The sequence below is a fragment of the Sebastes fasciatus genome, chromosome 11 (genome assembly GCF_043250625.1).
Source record: "Sebastes fasciatus isolate fSebFas1 chromosome 11, fSebFas1.pri, whole genome shotgun sequence".
Lineage (NCBI taxonomy): Eukaryota > Metazoa > Chordata > Actinopteri > Perciformes > Sebastidae > Sebastes > Sebastes fasciatus.
The window spans coordinates 10,173,465-10,194,129 of NC_133805.1; the positions used below are offsets into that span (position 1 = coordinate 10,173,465).

The 20,665-nt window shown below is 39.5% G+C and overlaps 2 protein-coding genes across 6 annotated transcripts in view; both read left to right on the plus strand.

Annotated features, from left to right (window-relative positions):
• The window catches only part of gpr158b (G protein-coupled receptor 158b), a 71,561-nt gene extending 66,593 nt beyond the window's left edge, over positions 1-4,968 (plus strand). For all 4 annotated transcript variants that reach the window (XM_074650484.1, XM_074650485.1, XM_074650483.1 and 1 more), the window contains exons 13-14: positions 449-1,005; positions 2,191-4,968. In XM_074650484.1, coding sequence (XP_074506585.1) covers positions 449-1,005; positions 2,191-3,165 — 1,532 coding nt within the window. In that variant the 3' untranslated portion in view covers positions 3,166-4,968. The remainder of the gene's footprint in view (positions 1-448; positions 1,006-2,190) is intronic.
• A 3,596-nt stretch (positions 4,969-8,564) lies between these two features.
• On the plus strand, positions 8,565-17,561 carry LOC141776725 (annexin A13-like). 2 transcript variants are annotated; one of them, XM_074650499.1, is made up of 11 exons: positions 8,565-8,726; positions 10,356-10,431; positions 11,961-12,055; positions 12,142-12,312; positions 12,894-12,927; positions 13,268-13,347; positions 13,966-14,034; positions 15,035-15,136; positions 15,221-15,296; positions 15,393-15,505; positions 15,612-17,561. In XM_074650499.1, exons 1-11 carry the CDS (start codon positions 8,712-8,714, stop codon positions 15,729-15,731), a joined length of 951 nt encoding a protein of 316 aa, XP_074506600.1. In that variant the 5' UTR covers positions 8,565-8,711; the 3' UTR covers positions 15,732-17,561. The 2 variants fall into 2 exon arrangements, with proteins under 2 accessions (XP_074506600.1, XP_074506601.1); XM_074650500.1 differs by having other exon boundaries at positions 12,145-12,312.
• Positions 17,562-20,665: the final 3,104 nt, after the last annotated feature.

Here is a 20,665-nt window from a genome sequence, read left to right on the forward strand (position 1 = left end):
GACTACTTCACTGAGAGCAGCTGTCAATCATGACGTCTCACCCCCTTTTTATAGCATCAAATAACTCATTAAAACCAAATGAACACTTGAACATACATCAGCGTGATAAGAACTACCTAAAATGACAGAAACCATCTTTGGGAAAAATTGATTTGACGTGTACTTTGTCTTTTTAGTTTGACCCATGTCCCATCCACTAACATGGAGGGAGCGGGATTTATGACCTATACTGCAGCCGGCCACCAGGGGGCGATCAAGATGTTTTGGCTTCACTTTTAAGGAGCTGTCAAGTCGCCCATCTTTATTTACAGTCTATGATCCCTAGAGCCACACTGATAACATGTCTAAAAGTGAATAAACTTGTAAATTATATTTAATTTTAAAATGTGAGGAAATACGTCATTAATGTAAACTTTGATGTCGTTTTATGGTTTTAATTTCCCCCCAGGCAAACCTCGGGATGACTCTCTGAAGAACAAAGTCATGGCTTTGAAGAAGTCACTCAGCTATGACCACGTTTGTGACCAGGACGAAGAAACCGCAAGCCAAACTGGCTCGATTGCAGGAGACAAAATGACTCCTGTCGGAGGCGGCGGGGAAGGATCTCTTCTGGGTTCCCTGATTGGCCGCAAACATACCAAGAAGCAGCTGGAACCGTCCGCGACCCCACCGAGACTGGAACCAGCTGAGTCCACCGAGTCCGTTCCGCTGTTCTGGAAATCAGCCAGCGCTCACAACTTGACGCACGAGAAGAAACCCATCCACCTGCGGACCTCCATCATGCAGAAGTCTCTGAGTGTGATTGCGAGTGCCAAGGAGAAGATGCCGGGGCTGGCCAACAAGACGCAGAGCGTGGAGGACACCAGTAAGAAGGGTCTGAAGGGAAAGGAGGACAGGATGCTGTCTGAGGTGGATGAGACCCCTGAGCATTACCCCAAGATGATCATCAGCCAGTCAGTGGAGTACTCCAAGACTCCCATGAAGATGGGCATCATGAAACAACAGGTACATTTTACAGATTAACTTTTCAAATCTAAATTGATTAATTCATGAAAAGTGTTATTTAGGTCTAGTGCTGAAATGTTCAGTTTAGTAATCAATTACAGAAAATGTATGAAAAAGTAATTTATGGAAAAATACTAAACCTTCTGTGTTTCCAGCAAATATTATTTTTTTTACCTTGGAAATAGTTCTTAACTCAAAATCTCAACCTCCACTTATGAGCTTTTTCCAGAAATGTCATTATCATCTCAGAGGATGGAGACCCCCATACACAGAGCAGAACATCTTATTAGTGTGGAGGGGGAGGATAGAGAGATTGATTGTTAATGAAAGTCCAATATTCTCTCCTTTAAGCACTGTTTTTGGTCTCAACTAAAGCATTAAAAACAATGAGATAAAAGAAGCTAAAACGCTCTTTTGAGTTGAGGAGAACTGTAGAGTTGGGTGGTATATATCTGTCTGAGTGAGCTATTTCACATGCACATAGTCTTTGATCCATTGCCAATATACAAATATTGATTATAGCAGCTTTAAGTTATAGGACGTCAGCACTTACCACAAACTGTTTAACACCCAAAGATCTCTGCTGGTACACCCTAAAGGCAGGAAGACTGAAGTGGTGTATGATATCACATGCAGCAGCTGTGGTCAACACTACATTGGCGAAACTTCAAAAATCCTTCTCGACGGGCATATACGCCCATATACGACCACCCGTTCTCTCGACTCACGTGACAAATTTGACGTGATTTTGGTCATGTGAATACAACTAAGACATCTCCATGACAACTGAGAAAATATATCCTCAGACGAAGACCTTGAAATGCAATTGAAAGCGCTTGAAAAATTTAGCAAATGGATCTTGAATTAAGTTTTTTTTTTGTCATAACTTTTGTTTTTTGCCCATCGACAAAATTTAGTGCAAGTGTCTGCCAGTATCTTCACTCTAGCTTTAAAACTTAGCCCGCTATAACCTCCGAAAGATTGATTGCGTTAATGCATTAAAGAAATTTGTCGCGTTAAAGTGCTAACTTTGACAGCCCTAATATATACAGTATACTGTATATAATATACAAATATTTGATAATGGAAATAATTGATAGTTGCAGCCCTATTTAGCTCTCTAATAATTTGATTAATACAGCAGTTGACTTACTGGGTGGATTTTTTATTGCTTGATTTTAACAGGTAAGTGGCAGCCAGCCGTCCATTTGCTCCGAGACCGGTAGGAACCTTTATGACGTGTCCGAGGTTTGTCCCTGGGAGATGGAAGAACCTCAGACTCCCTCTGAAGCAAAGACCCAGAAACATGTTTCCATTGCTCCTGAAGAAACCACGACCGGCCGGAGAGGCAGCAGCAGCTCTGGAGTCAGCAAAGGTAGCCGGTCCCAGCAGAGGCCGAAAGCAGGTCAGTCCCCTTCCAACAGGCGCCGCTCCAAAGATAAAGGAGGAGAAAGGGAGGAAGGCAGGGAGACACGGAAATCTCGACCGCCAAGGTCACCTCTCCCTCTTAAGCCAGACGTCTGTCCCTGGGAATTTGATGAGCAGCCCATGCAGGGAGGAGATTCAGATTCCCTCTCCCCAGACAGGATCAGGCGTAAGAAAAGCGTCACGCCCACCGACGGGAAACCCAAGGGGCTCCACTCAGACCACTCCAAGTCCACTGGGAGCCTTTTGCAGCCTCCCTCCCTGATGGTAGAGATCTGCCCGTGGGACTACACCAGCCCACCTTCGCCTAAGCAGGAGAAGATCTGCAACAGCCCCACCACACACAAGAAGAAACGGAAAGGCTCCTGCTCGTCCAACCACAAAGTCGAGAAGGAGAAACCAAGAGAGAAGAGCAGAGAAAGGCGGAGCTCCTCCAGCAAGCCGGCGTCGGAAAGGAGACGCGTTAGCCAGTCGTCGGAGTGCAGCGGGCCACTTTCTGAGCGGCGGAGGAGCTCCACCAGAGACCCAGAGGCGGTGGAGATCAGGCGGGCAGAGGTTTTCTCCCGGGAGACCGAGCCCTCACACAGCAGCTTTGCTCAGACTAAAAAATCACCAGAGAAGAAGAAAGAAAGCTCTTTGAGTACTAGTTACAAACCTGCAGCCATCAGCGGGGCAAAGGTGGCTGATGTATGCCCCTGGGACTTTCAGGAGCACGACTCTGGGGGGAGGGCATGATGACTGGTGTGATGATTGTATTCTTTTGTATTCACAGACTGACAGCACAGAGGACAAAGCTACCCAACGATAAAGATATAACGTTGCATTTGATAAGAAAGTTTTTTCTCAAGGTGACCTAAGCTAAAAGAAAAAGATTTTGCGAGGAGAAGAACATTTAATCCGCTGTCCATTGATGCAACATAACTACTTGCTAAATAGCAAACATGTCATTGTACATTGCAGTGAATGCAACCTTGAAGTCACTTAAGAGAAATTTTTAGTCCGCACTTTTGCTTGCACATTTGTCAAACTTACATTGTATGTATGTTTTATCACATGATTTGTAAATGAATCATACCTGTATTTTACCAGACAATCATTTTTCACAAACAAAGTAAATACTTCACCTAAGAATCTTCTTGTTTCCCCTGTTACGCTGATGATATTCTACGTTACACAGTAAGCCATTGGAGACATACTGCGCTACGCTGATGATATTCTACGTTACGCAATAAGCCAGTGGAGACTTACTTCGTTATGCTGATGATATTCTACGTTACACAGTAAGCCATTGGAGACATACTGCGCTACGCTGATGATATTCTACGTTACGCAGTAAGCCATTAGAGACATACTGCACTACGCTGATGATATTCTACATTACGAAGTAAGCCAATAGATGGTTACTGTGTTATGCGGATGATATTCTACATTATGCAATATACCAATGGAGGCTTACTGCATTACGCTGATGATATTCTACGTTACGCAGTAAGGCAGTGGAGACTTACTGTGTTACGCTGATGGTACTCTACGTCATGCAGTAAGCCATTGAAGACTTACTACGCTACGCTGATGATATTCTATTTTACGTAGTAAGCCAGTGGAGACTTACTGCGTTACGCTGAAGATATTCTACGTTATGCAATAAGCCAGTGGATGCTTACTGCGTTACGCTGATGATATTCTACGTTACGCAGTAAGCCAGTGAAGACTTCACTGCATCAGATGCTGATGATGAAAACAAGCAGGCGGCAGGAGAAAAAAGTCCTAAGGAAAAAATAGGATATGAGCTCTGAGAAGCAGGACCAAAGCCCCAGACACAGCTGTGATGCCTTAGCTTTAGGTCAAATACATAATTCATGGCACGAAAATGATTTGTTTGATTAGTGAAACATGGGAATAACAATGGGTTGTAGTAAAGCTTCATTTTAAAATGAGAAAAACTGTATGTTTCAGTAAAAGTACTCAATAAACAGTATGTATTTTTTTTAAAAAGAAAAAAGAAAGCCATTGCATGTGGCAAACTATCAAGCATCCAATAACTAAATGTTTATTGGTTAAGTCATCTATGACAGGGGAACTTTTGATGTTGTTGCTGATGGTATTTGTCTCCTTATGTACCACATGATGCTTTTGACATGATGTGCATTGCTATCAATAACGTACATATATACTTCAATTGGCTTGCAGTTACAGTTGCGCAGTACTAAAATATCCATGAGGCTCTCCCTTCTGTTGATATTTGTTTACTGTTGACTCGATGCCCTGGATGTTCCGTCTCAAAAGAGGCTGTAGTATTTCCACATGTCGAAAGTAATGCGATGAAGTCTTTCAAGGACCAAAACCAAGCCTGACGAGGGTGGATGATGTGAATAATGCATTTTTTTCTGTCCCTTAGCTGTCCATTTTACATCTGCCTGAATGCACCTTCCTTCAAATCTTTGCACATATTCAATCGCTAAAACCACGACAAGCTATGCATGGCCAAAGCTTTTTTTTTGCCACTTTCTCGCTGAACAGAAGATGAGTAATTTACCACTTCAACGTCATCTCCAACAACAACAGTCTGCCTTTCTGTCCTGTGATCAGCCACCCACCAATGACACCTAATGAAACACAGTCACACACGGTAGTCAGTTCAGCTTCATTACGGCTGTGTGTGCATGACAGTGAAATTACAGGAGTAATGATACACTCAAATTCACCAGAAGGCATAAAAAAATCATTACATATATTATGAAATACTTAAAGAGGACCTATTATGCTTTTGTGCGTTTTCCCTTCCTTTTCGTGTGTTATTTATTTTTGTGTGCATGTTAAAAGATCTGCAAAATTACAAAGCCCAAAGTCCATGTTAAAGGGAGTTGCTCTCCCCCACAGAAACACTGCTCCTGAACTGTCTGAAATGCCTTGATTGAAGTCCCGCCTTTTCTTCCGTAACGTTGTGATGTTGCCAAGTAACACATTTGCATAATACCTGCCTCACAGCTAGTTCGGCACGCCCTCAAACAAAGCTAGTTAGAGCGGAGCTGGAACAGAGTCCAAAGAGTTTAGATCAGTTGATCAATCACAACAGTGCGGGCCAGCTGACCAATCAGAGCAGACTAGTCTTTTCGGGATGGGGCGGGGCAAGAGCTTAAACAGAGCGTTTCAGACAGAGGGTGAAAAGAAGTGCTGCAGCACAGCCGGTATGAGAAAAGTAAAGCTTTTTTTTTAACATTAAAGCATGTAAACATGTTCTAGTAGAAACCCAAAATACAAGTATGCACCTGAAAATAAGCATAATAGGTCCTCTTTAAAAAGGATTTAGGAGCACATGGGATTTTCAACTATAGATGTCAGATGTTGTCATGTATTTATCAAGAACTTACTGTGTGAGATAACCTCATCAAGCATCCATAAAGTAAAAGGCTCAGTGAATAAACATGACTCACCACTCTCTAACTTTCACAAGGTTTTTTCTATCAGATGGTTTTAGGCTGTATGAAACGGATTGTTGTAACTTGCCCACTAAATGTATTGTATGCTTGTTATACGGTATAGTGTTGCTCCAAAAAGTTACAAGATGTTGTCGCATCCACACGGGAGTATTTATATTGTACATTCATATTGTGTTGCATGTACATACAGTAAATACCCTGTTCTCAATTCTGGATTAAATCTTTCTATGAAACCCAAGTTTGCTTTATGACTGTACATTTCTTTATTCTGTTCAACATTGTTTGTTTGAGGTTTACTAACTTATACTTTAGAAAATACCATATTTACTCTCATACAGATACAGAAATGCACAAGAGAAATATAAATAACCATAACACCAAAACATGCAACATTACAACCAACATTTCAGAAATAATCTATCTTTAATAATGTATTGTTTTAATACAAAGCAACACATTCTGTCTACCTTAAAATACCTGCTTTTGTCTGACACATTTCCAATACATTTTAAGTGTAAATTCTATTGTAGCAGGTATTAATCTGTCTGTACAACACTGCCACCATGTGGAGAATGAGATAGTGATGGAAGGTAACTAAATACATTTACTCAAGTACTGTACATGAGGTATTTTTACTTGTATTATATGCTAATTTATACTATAGGAAATATTGTACTTTTCCACTAGACTTATTTTCCAGCTGTTGTTACTAGTTAGGCTACTTTTCAGAGTATGATTTCTCAAACAAAACATGCTTTTTTGTTCATTTTATAAAATGCAATGCATACATACAACTTCCAAACACTATTACATTGTGGCATTATATAAGAAAAGATCTGAATACTTCTGCTACCACTCAAATTAGAGGCATAATAATGAGACTGTGAGTAAACTCATTGTGTGAATGTATTCAGTGTAATTATGACTTTGTGTAGAATTTAGTTTAGTTTACTCTGAGATATTTCACTTCAAGAAAAACAGCATTACCACACTTTAAAAATACTCAACACTCATTACAAGTCATGCTTTCATAATTTAATTTAAAATGATTTACTGATAATTATAATTAGTAGTGTAATAAGGTGTAAGTAGCGTTTTATGGTTTTAGCTGATTGAGGTTGAGCTAATCTTAACTTCTTTATACTGTATATGCTTCTGTTACTGGGTAGTTTAATCTATAGCCTAACAAATCATCATATTTTATAAGGTGCTCATTTTGTATGTAAACTTTAGATTTTCCATGTGGTTGTCGATAAAAAAGTAAACGTAGTTGAGCAGATTGAAGTATATGGAATTAATCAAGTTAAGAATTGCAGCCTACTTAAACCTGCAGTAAGCAGAAAGTTTTTGGCATCATTGTGCAAAAGTTCCATAGTAACCTTTCAGCATATTGTAATTCAAGTGTTCTGAGAGAAAATTAGACTTTTGCACCTCCTCATGGCTCTGATTTCAGGCTTTAAAAAATCCAGCTCGTGATGGGAAACTTTGGCCAATCACAGGTCATTTCAAAGAGAGAGAGCGTTCCTATTGGCTGTTCATTAAACGGAGGCAGCTGTCAATCACTCGTGAACTCAGATCAAACGGTCAAACTAGGCAGCGCTGATCAAATATGAATCAATATTCTGTTACTGTAATGCCTATTTCTCTCCTTGAAATGTTTTCAGAAACATCTTGTAGTGTACTGTTTAGCTGTAAAATTAGATAGTTTGCTCCGGCTGGTGGGCGGTGCTTGGTATTTCCTCAACTGATCTCAACATGGCTGCCGGGTCACAAACTTTCTCATTTTACAGCTAAACAGTACACTACAAGATGTTTCTGAAAACATTTGAGGCAAGAAATAGGCATTACAGTAACAGAATATTAATTCTGATATTTGGTCAGCGCTGCCTAGTTTGACCGTTTGATCCGAGTTCACGAGTGATTGACAGCTGCTCAGAGACGGCAAGGCTCCAGCTCGGCTCCGATTGGTTGTTTTCCTCCAGTCTGTGAAATCGTGACACTGAAGGACACAGAGGCACATGTTTTTTTTTTTTTTTAGATTACCTGTCTCATGCACTACTGTCAGGATATTTGTCTAATTATCTTTTGATATGTTTAGATATATTTTCTTTTTTTTCTGTACTGTTTTTTGTATTTCATTGTTTTTATTGGATTGTTTTCCACTGTTTGGTTAGGTTTTTCTGCACATTTTGTGTACTTCTTGTTGTTGTTTAACTTTTGTTGTATTTTTAAAATTATGTTAGTTTAGATCTTTCTTCCTTTTTTTGTTATTGTTTTTTTTTCTCCTGAGGTTGGGGGGATGTCCTTTGTATAAGCCTGTGGCTTCTTGACCTGTCCTGACACTTTTTTTTTTTTTTTTCATTGACTGGATTTTGTAGTTTTATATATGTGCAAATAAATAAAATAATAAAAATAAAAATAGATATAGTAACCGTTTTATAAAAATAACTTTTTTTAAATCATATTTGCTTCAATTTATACCCACTGCAGCTTTAATTAAGAACAGTACCTGAGTAAATTAGTTACTTGGGTACCAGTAACAAAAAATTATTTAGAAACCCACATTTAAAACGAGTCTACGAACTAGTTGATGTTTACATCACTGAGTTAATTATTGTTTTTCTCCCCCTCCCCACCACCACCACTATACTCCACCCTACTAGATTAATGAGCGGCAGTGACGTCATCGCTGCAGCAGGACAGGGCTGTGTCCTTTTCAGCTACAACCGACCGAGTTGACACGCATCACACATCAACTACAGAGCAGCCGCACAGCATCACAACACATCACTGCTTTCTTTATTTCACTTTATAACAACGGACAGAGCCGTCTGGAACAATATGGGCAACGTGCAGGTAAGAAAACATGGATTTCTTAACAACTTAATAACCAAAAATAACATTAGCTCAATGTAACTGCAATGGGTGGATTTACTAAATCAGCCACTTTTACAGCTCTGAAAAGTCGAGTTGGCAGTGGATATAAGACTATAAATCAACAGGAACAAGATCTCTAAAGTGTCATTTAAGATTATTATATGTTTATAATGGTCTTTCGGAGATGAAAACTAGACCTTGTGTGTTAATAATAGAGTACAGAGAAGCAGAAGTTGCGCAGTTAATTTAGAGCAGAGGGAGCAGAGTCCTGCCAGGCCGAAGAGGAGGAGGAGGAGGCAGCCGCAGCAGCAGGGAGGAATTTCTGTGAAACGCTGATCAATAAGGCCGCATTGTGTTAAACTGGGGGCCGGGAGAGGAGAGGAAGAGCAGAGGGAGAGGAGAGACTGTAGACTGCTGCTGCTGCTGCTGCCTCATGACTCAGCGATCACACACTGCAGGCTGCGCCCTTTTCCTGCGGGAGAAACCAGCCTGGATGTACTGTAATATGATGAAACCTCCACTACTTCTCTCTTTCATCTGTCTGAGTGGAGGGCATTATGATTGTAGCTTCATACTGGCAGTTTTTGTTATACAATTATACATTTTACATCAGTTTTATTCTGCATGAGGCCTACTTTCAAGTTGCTTTGAATGTACAGTATATCAGTCATTTCTACAATTCATTAACTTTTATTTAACCAGGTTTAGACCCATTGAGATTAAAATCTCTTTTTTGCAAGAGCGACCTGGCCAAGAATGGCAAACAGTACAAACAGTTTCACACACACACACATTAAAAAACAATACCTACCTCTAAAACTACCTCTCTCTTTCATCTGTTTGAGTGGAGAGCTTTATGATTTTAGCTTCATACTGGTAGTTTTTGTCATACAATTATACATTTTACATCAGTTTTATCCTGCATTAGGTCTACTTGCAAGTTGCTTTGAATGTACAGTTTATCAGTATCTTTTTCAAGAGCGACCTGGCCTAGAATGGCAAACAGTACAAACAGTTTCATACACATGCATTAACAAAAACAATAGATCATCTCAAAGATGCCATACTGTGAAAGTGCAGGGATTCCATATAATCCTATTTCAATCAAAACAAGTATCGATAGAGTCTGTTTCTATAGATTTCACCATGCCTTTAAATCCATTTAGAGTGACTAGGGTCCTGGCGTTTAAGTTCATTTTGCACTCTATTCCATGTAGATGGTGCAGAACACATAAAGGCCTTCTTTTCCCCAACTCAGTCCAAACTCTGGGAACAGTCATAAGCATAGTGTCCTGACACCGTAACTCTTAATTGCCATTCTTTCTGGTTAGAAAGACAGATAAATAACAGGGGAGTCTACCCAGAATGACCTTTTAGATAACATACCAATGGCTAAGCCGACGTATTGACAGAGCCGGCCAATTTACTTTGGAGTAAATATACAGTGATGAGTGAGGGCTCTACAGTTTGTAACAAACCTTGGGGCGCCATAATATACAGTATCCAACATATGGATGACATAATAGGCATAATAGGATCCTGTGTAGTTTTTATATGTTTGTTTGATTCATATATTTTCATTGATTCTGACATTTTTTTATTCTCCAGCCCACCTTAGTACCATATGAAGACTTTGATGTCACAGCTGATATCAAGGCGATCAGAAAAGCATGTAAAGGTTTTGGTAAGTGAACAGTATAAGAGTTTTTGGTACCACTTCATTTTACAGGTCTGCAATTTCATGGAAGTAACCTGTTTGAAATGTCTTTGGAATTACTGCTAAATTTACCCCAATATTTACCTCAAAATTGATCAAAAATTACTTTATTATAAACATTATTTAATAATTATATTCTGCTATTTCTCCAAATTTATTTAATACATTTACAGGAAAAGAATACAAAGTTAATTGATATGCTTTATTTCCATGTCTGCTTCTCAAGCCTAAGGGCCATATTTTAACCATTATATGCTATTCAGCATATAATTATTAAATAATGCTTGTAATAAAGTAATTTTCGATACATTTTGAGGTAAATATTGGGGTAATTTGGCAGTAATTCTAAAGAAATTTCAAATAGGTTACTTGCTAATTATATTCCAAGCACTTTTAGTGGACGTAATCAAAGTTGAACAAAAATAATATCATTATAATTTTTAAGTTTAATAGAAGATTAAAGTTTGCAGACTGATACCAGACACCATGCAGAGCATTTTATGGCAATACGTCACTGGGAGATGCTACTGTATATACCAGCAGTATTGTGTTATTAACATATTGGCAATACTTCCTCCTTATTTAGTCAGTTCTGTTTTATTTACAACTGTCATTGCAGCTACACGAGTTACCCAGCTGATCAAATGAACTGAAGTGTCACAATTATGTAAATAAACAAGTAATTATGACAGAACTTCTATGTTTTAAGTGACCTCGTCATGCACATTACTGTCAATGCACTATGATATTACATGAGGTTAATTGTGAATAGAACATTAAAAAGGTCTCATATTGTAAAAAGTGCGATTTTCAGTTTTTTTTACATAATAAAGCAGGTTTATGTGCTATATGAATACTGTTAAACTATTAAAATGCTCAATATATGGAGAAATACACACAGCCTGTTTTCAGAAATGTGCGTTTGAAACAAGCCGTTAGGATTTCTTTCCATTTGTGATGTCACGAATATACAATATTTAGACCATTACACGGTTTTAAACAAACATTCTAAATGTGTCCCAGTTTACTTCCTGTTGCAGTGTATGTAAATAACATCAGCTGACAGGAAGTAAACATAGACCCAAACTGTTGCCTAGCAACGCAATTCCGTTGCAATTCTGTTGAAATGCACTAAAACGGAGCGTTTCAGGTATTTTCAGGCAGACAGTACGAGGAAAATAAAGTGTTTTTTGAACATTACAGCATGTAAACAGGTTCTAGTAGAAACACAAAATACAAGTATGAACCTGAAAATGAGCACGTTATGGGACCTTTAACATAATTTTCAACTCATAAAAACAGCAATTTTACCCCATTTTAACAGAAACATATCCGCCTGGCAGCAGCTATTTTAATGAAAGGCCTGTCCAGGTTGAGTGACAAGACTCCTAGACTGCCTTAAGTGTCTAGTAATAGTGAAATATTGCTATGATGGTTTCATTGTATTTGAAGGATGTCAACCCTAATGTGTGTGAGTGCTGCTGTCTATTCTCCAGGCACTGATGAAGAGGCCATTACTCACATCCTCGCCAATCGCTCTGCAGCTCAGCGAGTGGAGATCAAGCAGGCCTACTTCGAGAAGTACGATGACGTAAGTACCTGGCTAAACTTCCTCTCCCCCTCTTTCTCTTGCATGCGCCCACACATGTACATGCAGTTAATTCCGTTTCTGCTCAGGAGTTGGAGGAGGTCCTGAAGAAGGAGCTGACAGGTAGTTTTGAGAATGCCATCGTGGCCATGCTGGAGGCTCCTAATATTTACTTTGCCAAGGAGCTGAGGAAGGCCATGAAGGGGGCGGGCACAGACGAAGACGTGCTGGTAGAGATCCTGTGCACAGCCACCAATCAGGTATGTTTCTATTTGCACTGTTTCTTTAACTGCAGGTTATACATAATAAAATAAAATTATTAGGATTATCAGTGACATGCTTTATTTACGCGGGAGTCTGTCCTCTCTAAGATCAAATTATGATATCGGCTCCATTTTAGGGTTAGGGTTAGCCGAAAGCCGCTAAAACATCCCACTGAGCTCAACTGTAGAGTTTGGGGGATAATTACCTTTGCCAAGGAGGTTATGTTTTCGGTTCGTCCGTTTAAGCAGGATTACAGAAAAACTACGGGCCCAATTTTCATGAAACTTGGTGAAAGGGTGTAGCATAGGCCAAGGATGAGCACATTAAAACTTGGAGCGGATCACGGGGCGGATACACAATTCTTTTTTCACTTTTGTTATCAAATTTGTAAGATTTTCTGGCCTCATTTGGCCTTGGGCGGAGGTCTGCTTACTCCCAAGAGCCCTTCTAGTTCTCTGTGGGTTTGTCACTACAAGTGACCCCCTTTCATATTACAGATCCATTTCAAAATATAATGATAGGAGCAGCTTTAATATCAGCAGCTGACTGAATCTCATCTTTCTTTAACTTCTAACAGGACATCATGAGCTACAAAGACACTTATGCCCAGGGTGAGTTTTTTCTTCCACGCCGAGTATAAACAGTTAACAAACTGATGTCCCTCTCATACTGGAAAGAGTGATAATGTAACCAGCATGTGGAACAGATACATACCAAGTTTTATATTTGTCATAATGTGGTGGGTGTGTCGGTTTTAGGAGTGAATCACTGGTGTTATGAGCCATGTTTTCCTCACTCGCTCGACACAAATACAGCCACGTTTTATCCTTGTCTGGGTCAAATTTCCCTTATTGCAAAACATCTTATAGCAATGTTCTGTTTAGACTTAAATCTACTTTATATATGTTGATGTTGTACAGAATACTAAAGTTTTTGCCTCTTACCTTACAGTGCTTGAGCGTGACTTAGAGGCAGACATTGAGGGTGACACCAGCGGAGACGTGAGGAACCTGCTGACATCACTGCTGCAGGTAAAGTCACATTATTTTAGCCGTGAACAATACTTCTAGCATTGATAGGTACAAGGGGAGTAGCAGTACACAAAGAAATAAAGAGTCACCACGTTTTCAAGCACAATTAGGTGGAAGTCTTGAGTCTGAATGGAAGCCATAAAGAGAAGAAGAATACTACTTTTCTTCGTTTGATGATGGCTCGCAGAATTGTTCTCCGTTCGCCCACTGGGATATTTGTCACACATCACATGATCGGCATACATCCGCCTCCATGCCAGCTTTTCCAGCGCTCCCACCCATTTGTGCTTCCCCTCTCTCTCTTCCTTCCCACAGAAAGGAAAAGACAAACACAGTGTGACTCATGTTTTACAGCGACGTCTACCCAGAAGAGGCCTTCAAGTATTCCCCTCTGATGTGTAACAGATGATTGTTATCCCATTAAATGCCTTAGATTAGTTCTGTAATCCATCTTTTTGACCTTTCCTCCACTCGATAAATCTTTTACCTCGCTCTCTCAACGTGCATCGCCTCCCTTATCCGTCGTCTTAAACCTGTCTGCCCCTCCATATCTCTGAATCCTCTTCTCCTATGTCTGTCTCTCTCTCTCTCTCTCTCTCTATATATATATATATACAGGCGAGCAGAGACGAGGGCTATGAAGTGGATGAGGGTTTAGCCGAACAGGATGCCGCATCTTTGGTTGAGGTACAGTCCCAGACGCTGCATAATTCCTTTAAACAACACCAGTATTTGTGATGTAATGTGATCCTAGATTTAGATGTTTAAGCATGAGAGCCCAGGGTGACTGGCAAATCTCACAAGTACAGATTTTAATATCTCAAAGCTTGTTTTTGTGGGTAATGCCGTACTGTGGTTTTTGTTACATTACAGGATTGTGGGATATTTTTGTGGAAATTCACAACTAAGGTGTGAAGTTTTAAAGTTTCACGCTAACACCGTACAAATATAAATGTGTGCAGAGACAGCAATGTGGCAAAGTCGGCGAGGAAATCAGCAGGTTCCTCACATCTCACATGTTATGAGGTTTTATTTCTCATATAAGAATAATCCTGGGTCAGTTCTTTTAGCCACGCTGCCTCTGGGGATGGCAACCCTTACCAAGGAGAAGTTTATTCAAGTGTGCTATTAGTATACTTCTTTTAAACTTAAAATAAGAGAGTACACTTTCAGTTTGTATGTACTTACCAGAGATATACTTAACTAAAGTATACATATGTATACTTGACTCATACTGACAAGTATACAGGAAAGTCTGATTTCACCGTTACAACCATGCTTTTAAACATATTTTTTAAAAAGGTAGCCTACCAAATCAAACCACGGCTGGCCTCAGCTGCTCTCTCAGGTGTGTATCAGTGCAGGAAGTAAAGCTCCAGGTGAGCTCCCTTCAACCTTTTTATAGACTCTGCCCCTTGCCTGATTCCCTCCTGGGTCCTAGTGCTAGTAACTTCCATTCCTAATGAGGTTTCACAGTCATTCTTATAAGCCTCTTCATATGAGAATGAGCCAGAGTAATACCTTTTTAAAGTTGATTATGGTTTAATACAAGTTGAGTCTTATTTTTGTAGCAATAGCCCCACTTTTTATATTTTTCATGACAACATGCTCACCGTGTTCCTGTCAGATGGGGTTCAATACTACTCACCAATGTTGGTGTATTATTTCCTCTTTTTGTGCCTTCCAGGCAGGAGAAGGCCGGTTTGGCACAGATGAGTCCACCTTCACCTTCATCCTGACGCACAGAAACTACATGCAGCTTCAGGCCACCTTTAAGATGTATGAGTCGGTAAGGACTGCACTAAAAAACTTCCATCTGGCTTCTCATCACTGTTGATATTGTAGGTTCTCATGTTAACTTCTTGTCTCACAGCTCTCAGGAACAGATATTTTGGACACCATTAGCTCTGAAGCAACGGGAACTCTGAAGGACTGCTACATTACTCTGGGTACTGTAACAGGATTGTTCACAAGCCATGAAATATCAAATCAAATATCAGTTATTGTAATAACACCTGCTGCCTTTGTGTGTGTGTGTTTTACAGTCAGGTGTGCTAAGAACCCGCAACTGTATTTTGCTCGACGCCTTAATGCCGCCATGAAGGGAGCGGGCACTGACGAAGACACGCTCATTCGCCTCATTGTGGGCCGCTCTGAGGTAAGTCGTATGTCGAGGACCATGTAAACGTTCAATTCAAAGAGAAAAGTAACCACTGAAAAAGGGATTTTGTGGTGACAGCAGTGTTGTGTTGTTAACCCCACAGATTGACCTGGAGACAGTGAAGGACATGTACCTGGAGAAATACGATGTTACCCTGAAAGATGCTCTGGATTCAGAGTGCGGCGGAGACTTCAAACGCCTCCTCATCGAGATCCTGCACTAAAGCGTCTCACCTTCTTCCTACGGGCCTTATTTAACCAACGTGACACAGTGTCTCATCTCTCCATCCTTCCTCCTCTTCTTTCAGCCGATTTGACTGTTGTCAGGCTATTAAATAGGCGTTATCAGTCGCTATAAGCCCCATAGATGTGGGTCAATACGGGCCTACTGCACCCAATATTATCATGTATTCACATGGTAGATCATCGAAAGAAGGAATAAATGAAGATAACAGTGACCTCTAGTGACAGTAGTTATTATGACAGGAGCAGAAGCAGTAGTCAGGCGCTGTAGTATAGACAGTGTGAAACCCCATAAGGGGTATAGGTTGGAGACGATGGATGGGACACAGAACACAATGTTTTCACCCAAGAGACTGGAGTTCACATCCCATGTGAAACTGACAATGTGTCTTTGTGTTCATAGTTATTTTAACCAAAAACACAATGTTTTTCCCCAAACTTAAATAAGTGTTTTTTGTGCCTAAACCTTAAGAAGTTGTAGTTTTGTTTCCTAAACCTAAAGAATCCTTTTTGTTTCTGTTCAAAACGTGACGTTTCATTCAATTTTACACGTTAGAACATGTTGCTATACAGTTTCACTTTCACTTTTACAACATAGTAGGCGTCGTAGGCCCCTAATGACCCACATCTATGGTGCTTATAGCGACTGATAAAGCCTATTTCATGGCCTGATAACAGTCGAATCGGCTGCTTCTTTGTACTCCGTTTCTTAGTCACTCACCTCGTGGATGTCTTTCTGACAGTCAGTTCTCTTTACAGCATGGACCAAAAACCAACTCATTATGATATTATACAATGTTTTACACATGGCAAACTTACATTCATAGTCTTTAAATACAGTTTTGCCAAGACCATTACACCAGAGGTGCATTGAATGTTTGTTATCCCCTTTGACAATATTATGGCAGCGTTGTGGAACTTGTGCAGCCGAGCATCATGTTAATGTATTTATCCAAATAAAATAGTGTTAGTCCAGTTCTTTATTCACAATCAGCAGCTTTACAGTCTTTTTATATTTCAGATGTAGTTCACCATTTCATCTCAGAGCTGTAAACATTAAGTGGCTGCTTCTGCTGCATAAACATAAACGATGTGGCCTCTTCTTTGTCACCTCAGTCTCATCATCCATTAACTCAACTACTATTTGCCTCAAAGATGCCTTTCATAAGACGATAGCGATGCAATTTCCTTTTTCGCTGCAACACTTAAGTGCCGAATTATCACGTTTGATCTCTGACACACTAGAGAATTAATTATAAATGAGTATATTATTACCCTGATATCAAAAGCCTGAAGTCTTTTTAAGTACGCAGTGTTGGGTTTTTGTAGTCGCGTCCCTCAAATGTTACGTGGGATTTTTAACTCAGACGGTTTGAAGTCTTATTTTTAGTCAGAGCTAACATGCTGCCTCTCACATTCACACACTTTATTAGACAGATTCCTGTTCTCATTAAATTTACAACATTTTAAATTTACTACAGTTATAGTCATACATAATAATTGTGTAAAACTTTGAGATGATTGTGCATTTAAGATCATTAGATTAAAAAAAACATGCTCTGTACCCCTTGTAGTACAATCTGATAATAGACACTCAGTCTGCATCCATGTATGGAATTATATCTAAACTAATTCTATTTAAACTCAATATTACAGTAATGTATATGACTAAGATACACAGTTGTATTGTCATATAGAAAACTAATACACTAAATTATATGAAAAAAATCATTGTAACCTGTTGTAGTGGCATTAAAAAATGTGGTATACATACAGTATGCAGTTCTAATAAATTTTAACTCCACCCAAAATGTTGTATTCTGTTTATATCCTGCAGAGGGCAGTGTTGCACCACAAGGAATATTGTATATGGTGCATTTCAGGAAGAAATGACATGCTAGTTGATGAAATCATATTGAAATCAATGGTAGAATATTGTGTATAAATGTACTGTGTAATGAACATTATGGTATTAGTTATTTGAGTTTTGCTTTGATGTTAAATATGGAGATTTATTGGGTTGTTTACCATAATGTTTGTGTTGGTGGCCTATGATCCAAAGCCATAAGAAAAGTAGTTTTTTTACATCATCCAGCCCAAAACATTTTGACTTACTACAGAGCACAGAAACAGTGGGACACCTCTGGTATACTTAAAAGCGGATAGAGGAGAAGAAAAGCTCAAAACAAATGAGAACTGCTTCCAGATGCACTGACACTGGAGCGGCCGATTTCTCACTTTGTTTCCCACAGATTTATTCTTCTCTTTCTCCCACTCCTCCCTCGGTATCTCTCTTTCCCTTCATATTCCTTGATGTAATGGTTGTTTTGGTATCAAGGGCAAAGTTTCTGCACATTTTTGCTACCTGTATATCCACAGTCTGGGCACCATATGTGGCCCAGTAACGTCCCACCGTCTACCTCATGCTACACTCTGGCAGCCTGCCTATCTCTCTGGTTGAGACGGCGGCTCTGTGCAACACACATGAAAAGGTGTGGAGTATAGATACCGTGCAGTGTATGGACACAAGTATGATGTGTCAGACTCCGTTTGAAGAAACATTTCTCTCAAATATATAGTAGTCGTTTTGTAGTTTTTGGAAGGAAATCAACCCTGTTACAACATGTTCCTAATTAATGACACAAATAAGGGATTGTAGGAAAATGATTGGTGTAGGAAGGGGGGTTGAATCTTATGTTTCCTGAATAAAAAAAAAAAACTGCAATACCCTAAGAAAAACAACAATACCCTTATAAAAAAAAATGCAATACCCCTAATAAGAAAAAAAACTGCAATACCCTTAGAAAAAATGGCAATAACATTAGAAAAAACAGCAAAAACCCTGATAAGAAAAAACTGCAATACCCTTAGTAAAAATGCAATACCCCTAATAAAAAAAAATGCAATACCCTTGGGAAAAACGGCAATACTCTTAGAAGAAATGCAATACAACTAATAAGAAAAAACGGCAATACCCTTAGGAAAAAAATGCAATACCCGTAATAAGAAAAAACTGCAATGCCCTTAGGAAAAACGACAATACCCCTAATAAGACAAAAACTGCAATACCCCTATAAAAAATAAACGCAATACCCTCCCCCTGATATCTCAAAATAACATAGCCTACAACCCAATACAATATTAATAATAACCAAAAGTGGTTAAGCATAAAGCATTTAAGATGTGCTATATTCTCAACATTTAACCATAATATGTTAATGAATAAACATTTTATAATAATATTTTTTTTCTTTATATAATTAATCTGAAAGTGAAACTGAATCTAGGCACTTTAAAAGACACTTTCCTGCTCTCTCTCTCTCTCTCTCTCTCTCTCTCTCTCTCTCTCTCTCTCTCTCTCTCTCTCTCTCTCTCTCCCTCTGAAAAAAAAGTCAGACTCCCCTCCCTTCAGCAAAAAGAAAAAAATACTGTAAATAACATTCCCCCTTTTCTGACCCTCCTCATCCCCTAATAACTTCCATACAGTCTCCGTACAGTAACATGATGCAAGACTTCACCGATTACTGGATTAAATTGTCATTCTCCTTTTAGAATATATCACATTAGACGTTATAATTTAGTTTTATGGCATTAAATTAAATTTCTTTTGCATTTTGGAAGTTGTGGAAATTGACCTAAACACTAACATCTGTTTTTCGAACATACGTGCTTACAAACAAACCTATATATGCACTGCCTAAAGACACACCCATACCAACTCAACACACTCATACGCTTGTCTCTCCCTCCATCTGTGCTCTATTATCCAGAGTGCTAATGTGTAAGGGCAACTAGTGCTGCCAGACGGAGCTCTGCTCTCTGTACTGTGGGGCTCTGACCTTTTTCCTTCAACGTTTATCATTGTCAGACCACCATAACTCACCCAGCCACTCATCCATCAGCCTGGAGGTGGTTTCAATTTGTCTCAAGATATGCTTTCGTTCTTTCGCCTGCTTATTGTCTTCCGTTTCGTTTCTGACAAAGGTTGTGAACAAGATTTAAGCTTAGTTCATAATGGTGCTGCTCATGCTTTATTCATAGTAACAGTCTGGTCAAGCAACCTCGAACTAGAGAGAATTAGACGACTCAAGTGGGAAATGGTCGTGTCGGCACTCTTTTCATCCCAGAGACTCCAGCACTTTCAAGACACAAACCCGCATATTAATGGCACTAATCCCCTAACAGTCATGATTTATTGAATAATCTATAGCACACACTAACCCGGGGGTCATAACTTCAAAGGCTGTAACAATAACATCAACTGGTCTACTGGTTTTCATAGAACATATGCCCCGGATCGTAATATGCTTTTTGATCTTGTGCCAAAGCAGAGCAGCGGTTCACTGGGAGTGAGATGGGGTTGTCGGTGGGCGTGCGTAGGAAGACCATTAGGAGGTTAACTACCCAGCTAATATAATTTCAACTGTTTAAATTCACGATAAAGGACCTCTGTTCTTTGATGTGTAATAGGAAACACCTGGCAGCTTCTGCCAAGAGCAAACATGAATCAATTCAGTCTCCACGTTTCTAACTGTGAGGAAAAGCTCCTGATGGGATTAGTACATGCAAGATTATGTTCAAAATCACATAGTGCTACTAACATACAATTCATACTTAGATGTAAAATTGAGGATTTTGTGTATGCGATAAATGCCCAGATGTTTAGGCCTACAAGATTAGCACAAGTTTACTGGACATACTCAACCGCCCCAAAATGTGTTGCGGCTCTTCAGACTGTCCAGTTGCGGACTGCCAGGCAGTTTAAATAATTAACTAAATAAATAAAATGTTTCCATAGAGGGCGAGTGACGTTAACGCCTTGTTTCCACACATTTTTGATGTGTGTCCGTACGATTTTGTGTCCTGCAGCCTCTAGTGTTCAACGCAAGGACATGCATCTCCTTACAGATGGATA

Bases quoted from the DNA above. Each gene is read 5' to 3' on its own strand.
- LOC141776725 (XM_074650499.1), top strand. The intron at 12,313-12,893 runs GTATGTTTCTAT...AACTTCTAACAG, and splicing joins TGTGCACAGCCACCAATCAG to GACATCATGAGCTACAAAGA. The intron at 15,297-15,392 runs GTACTGTAACAG...TGTGTTTTACAG, and splicing joins GGACTGCTACATTACTCTGG to TCAGGTGTGCTAAGAACCCG.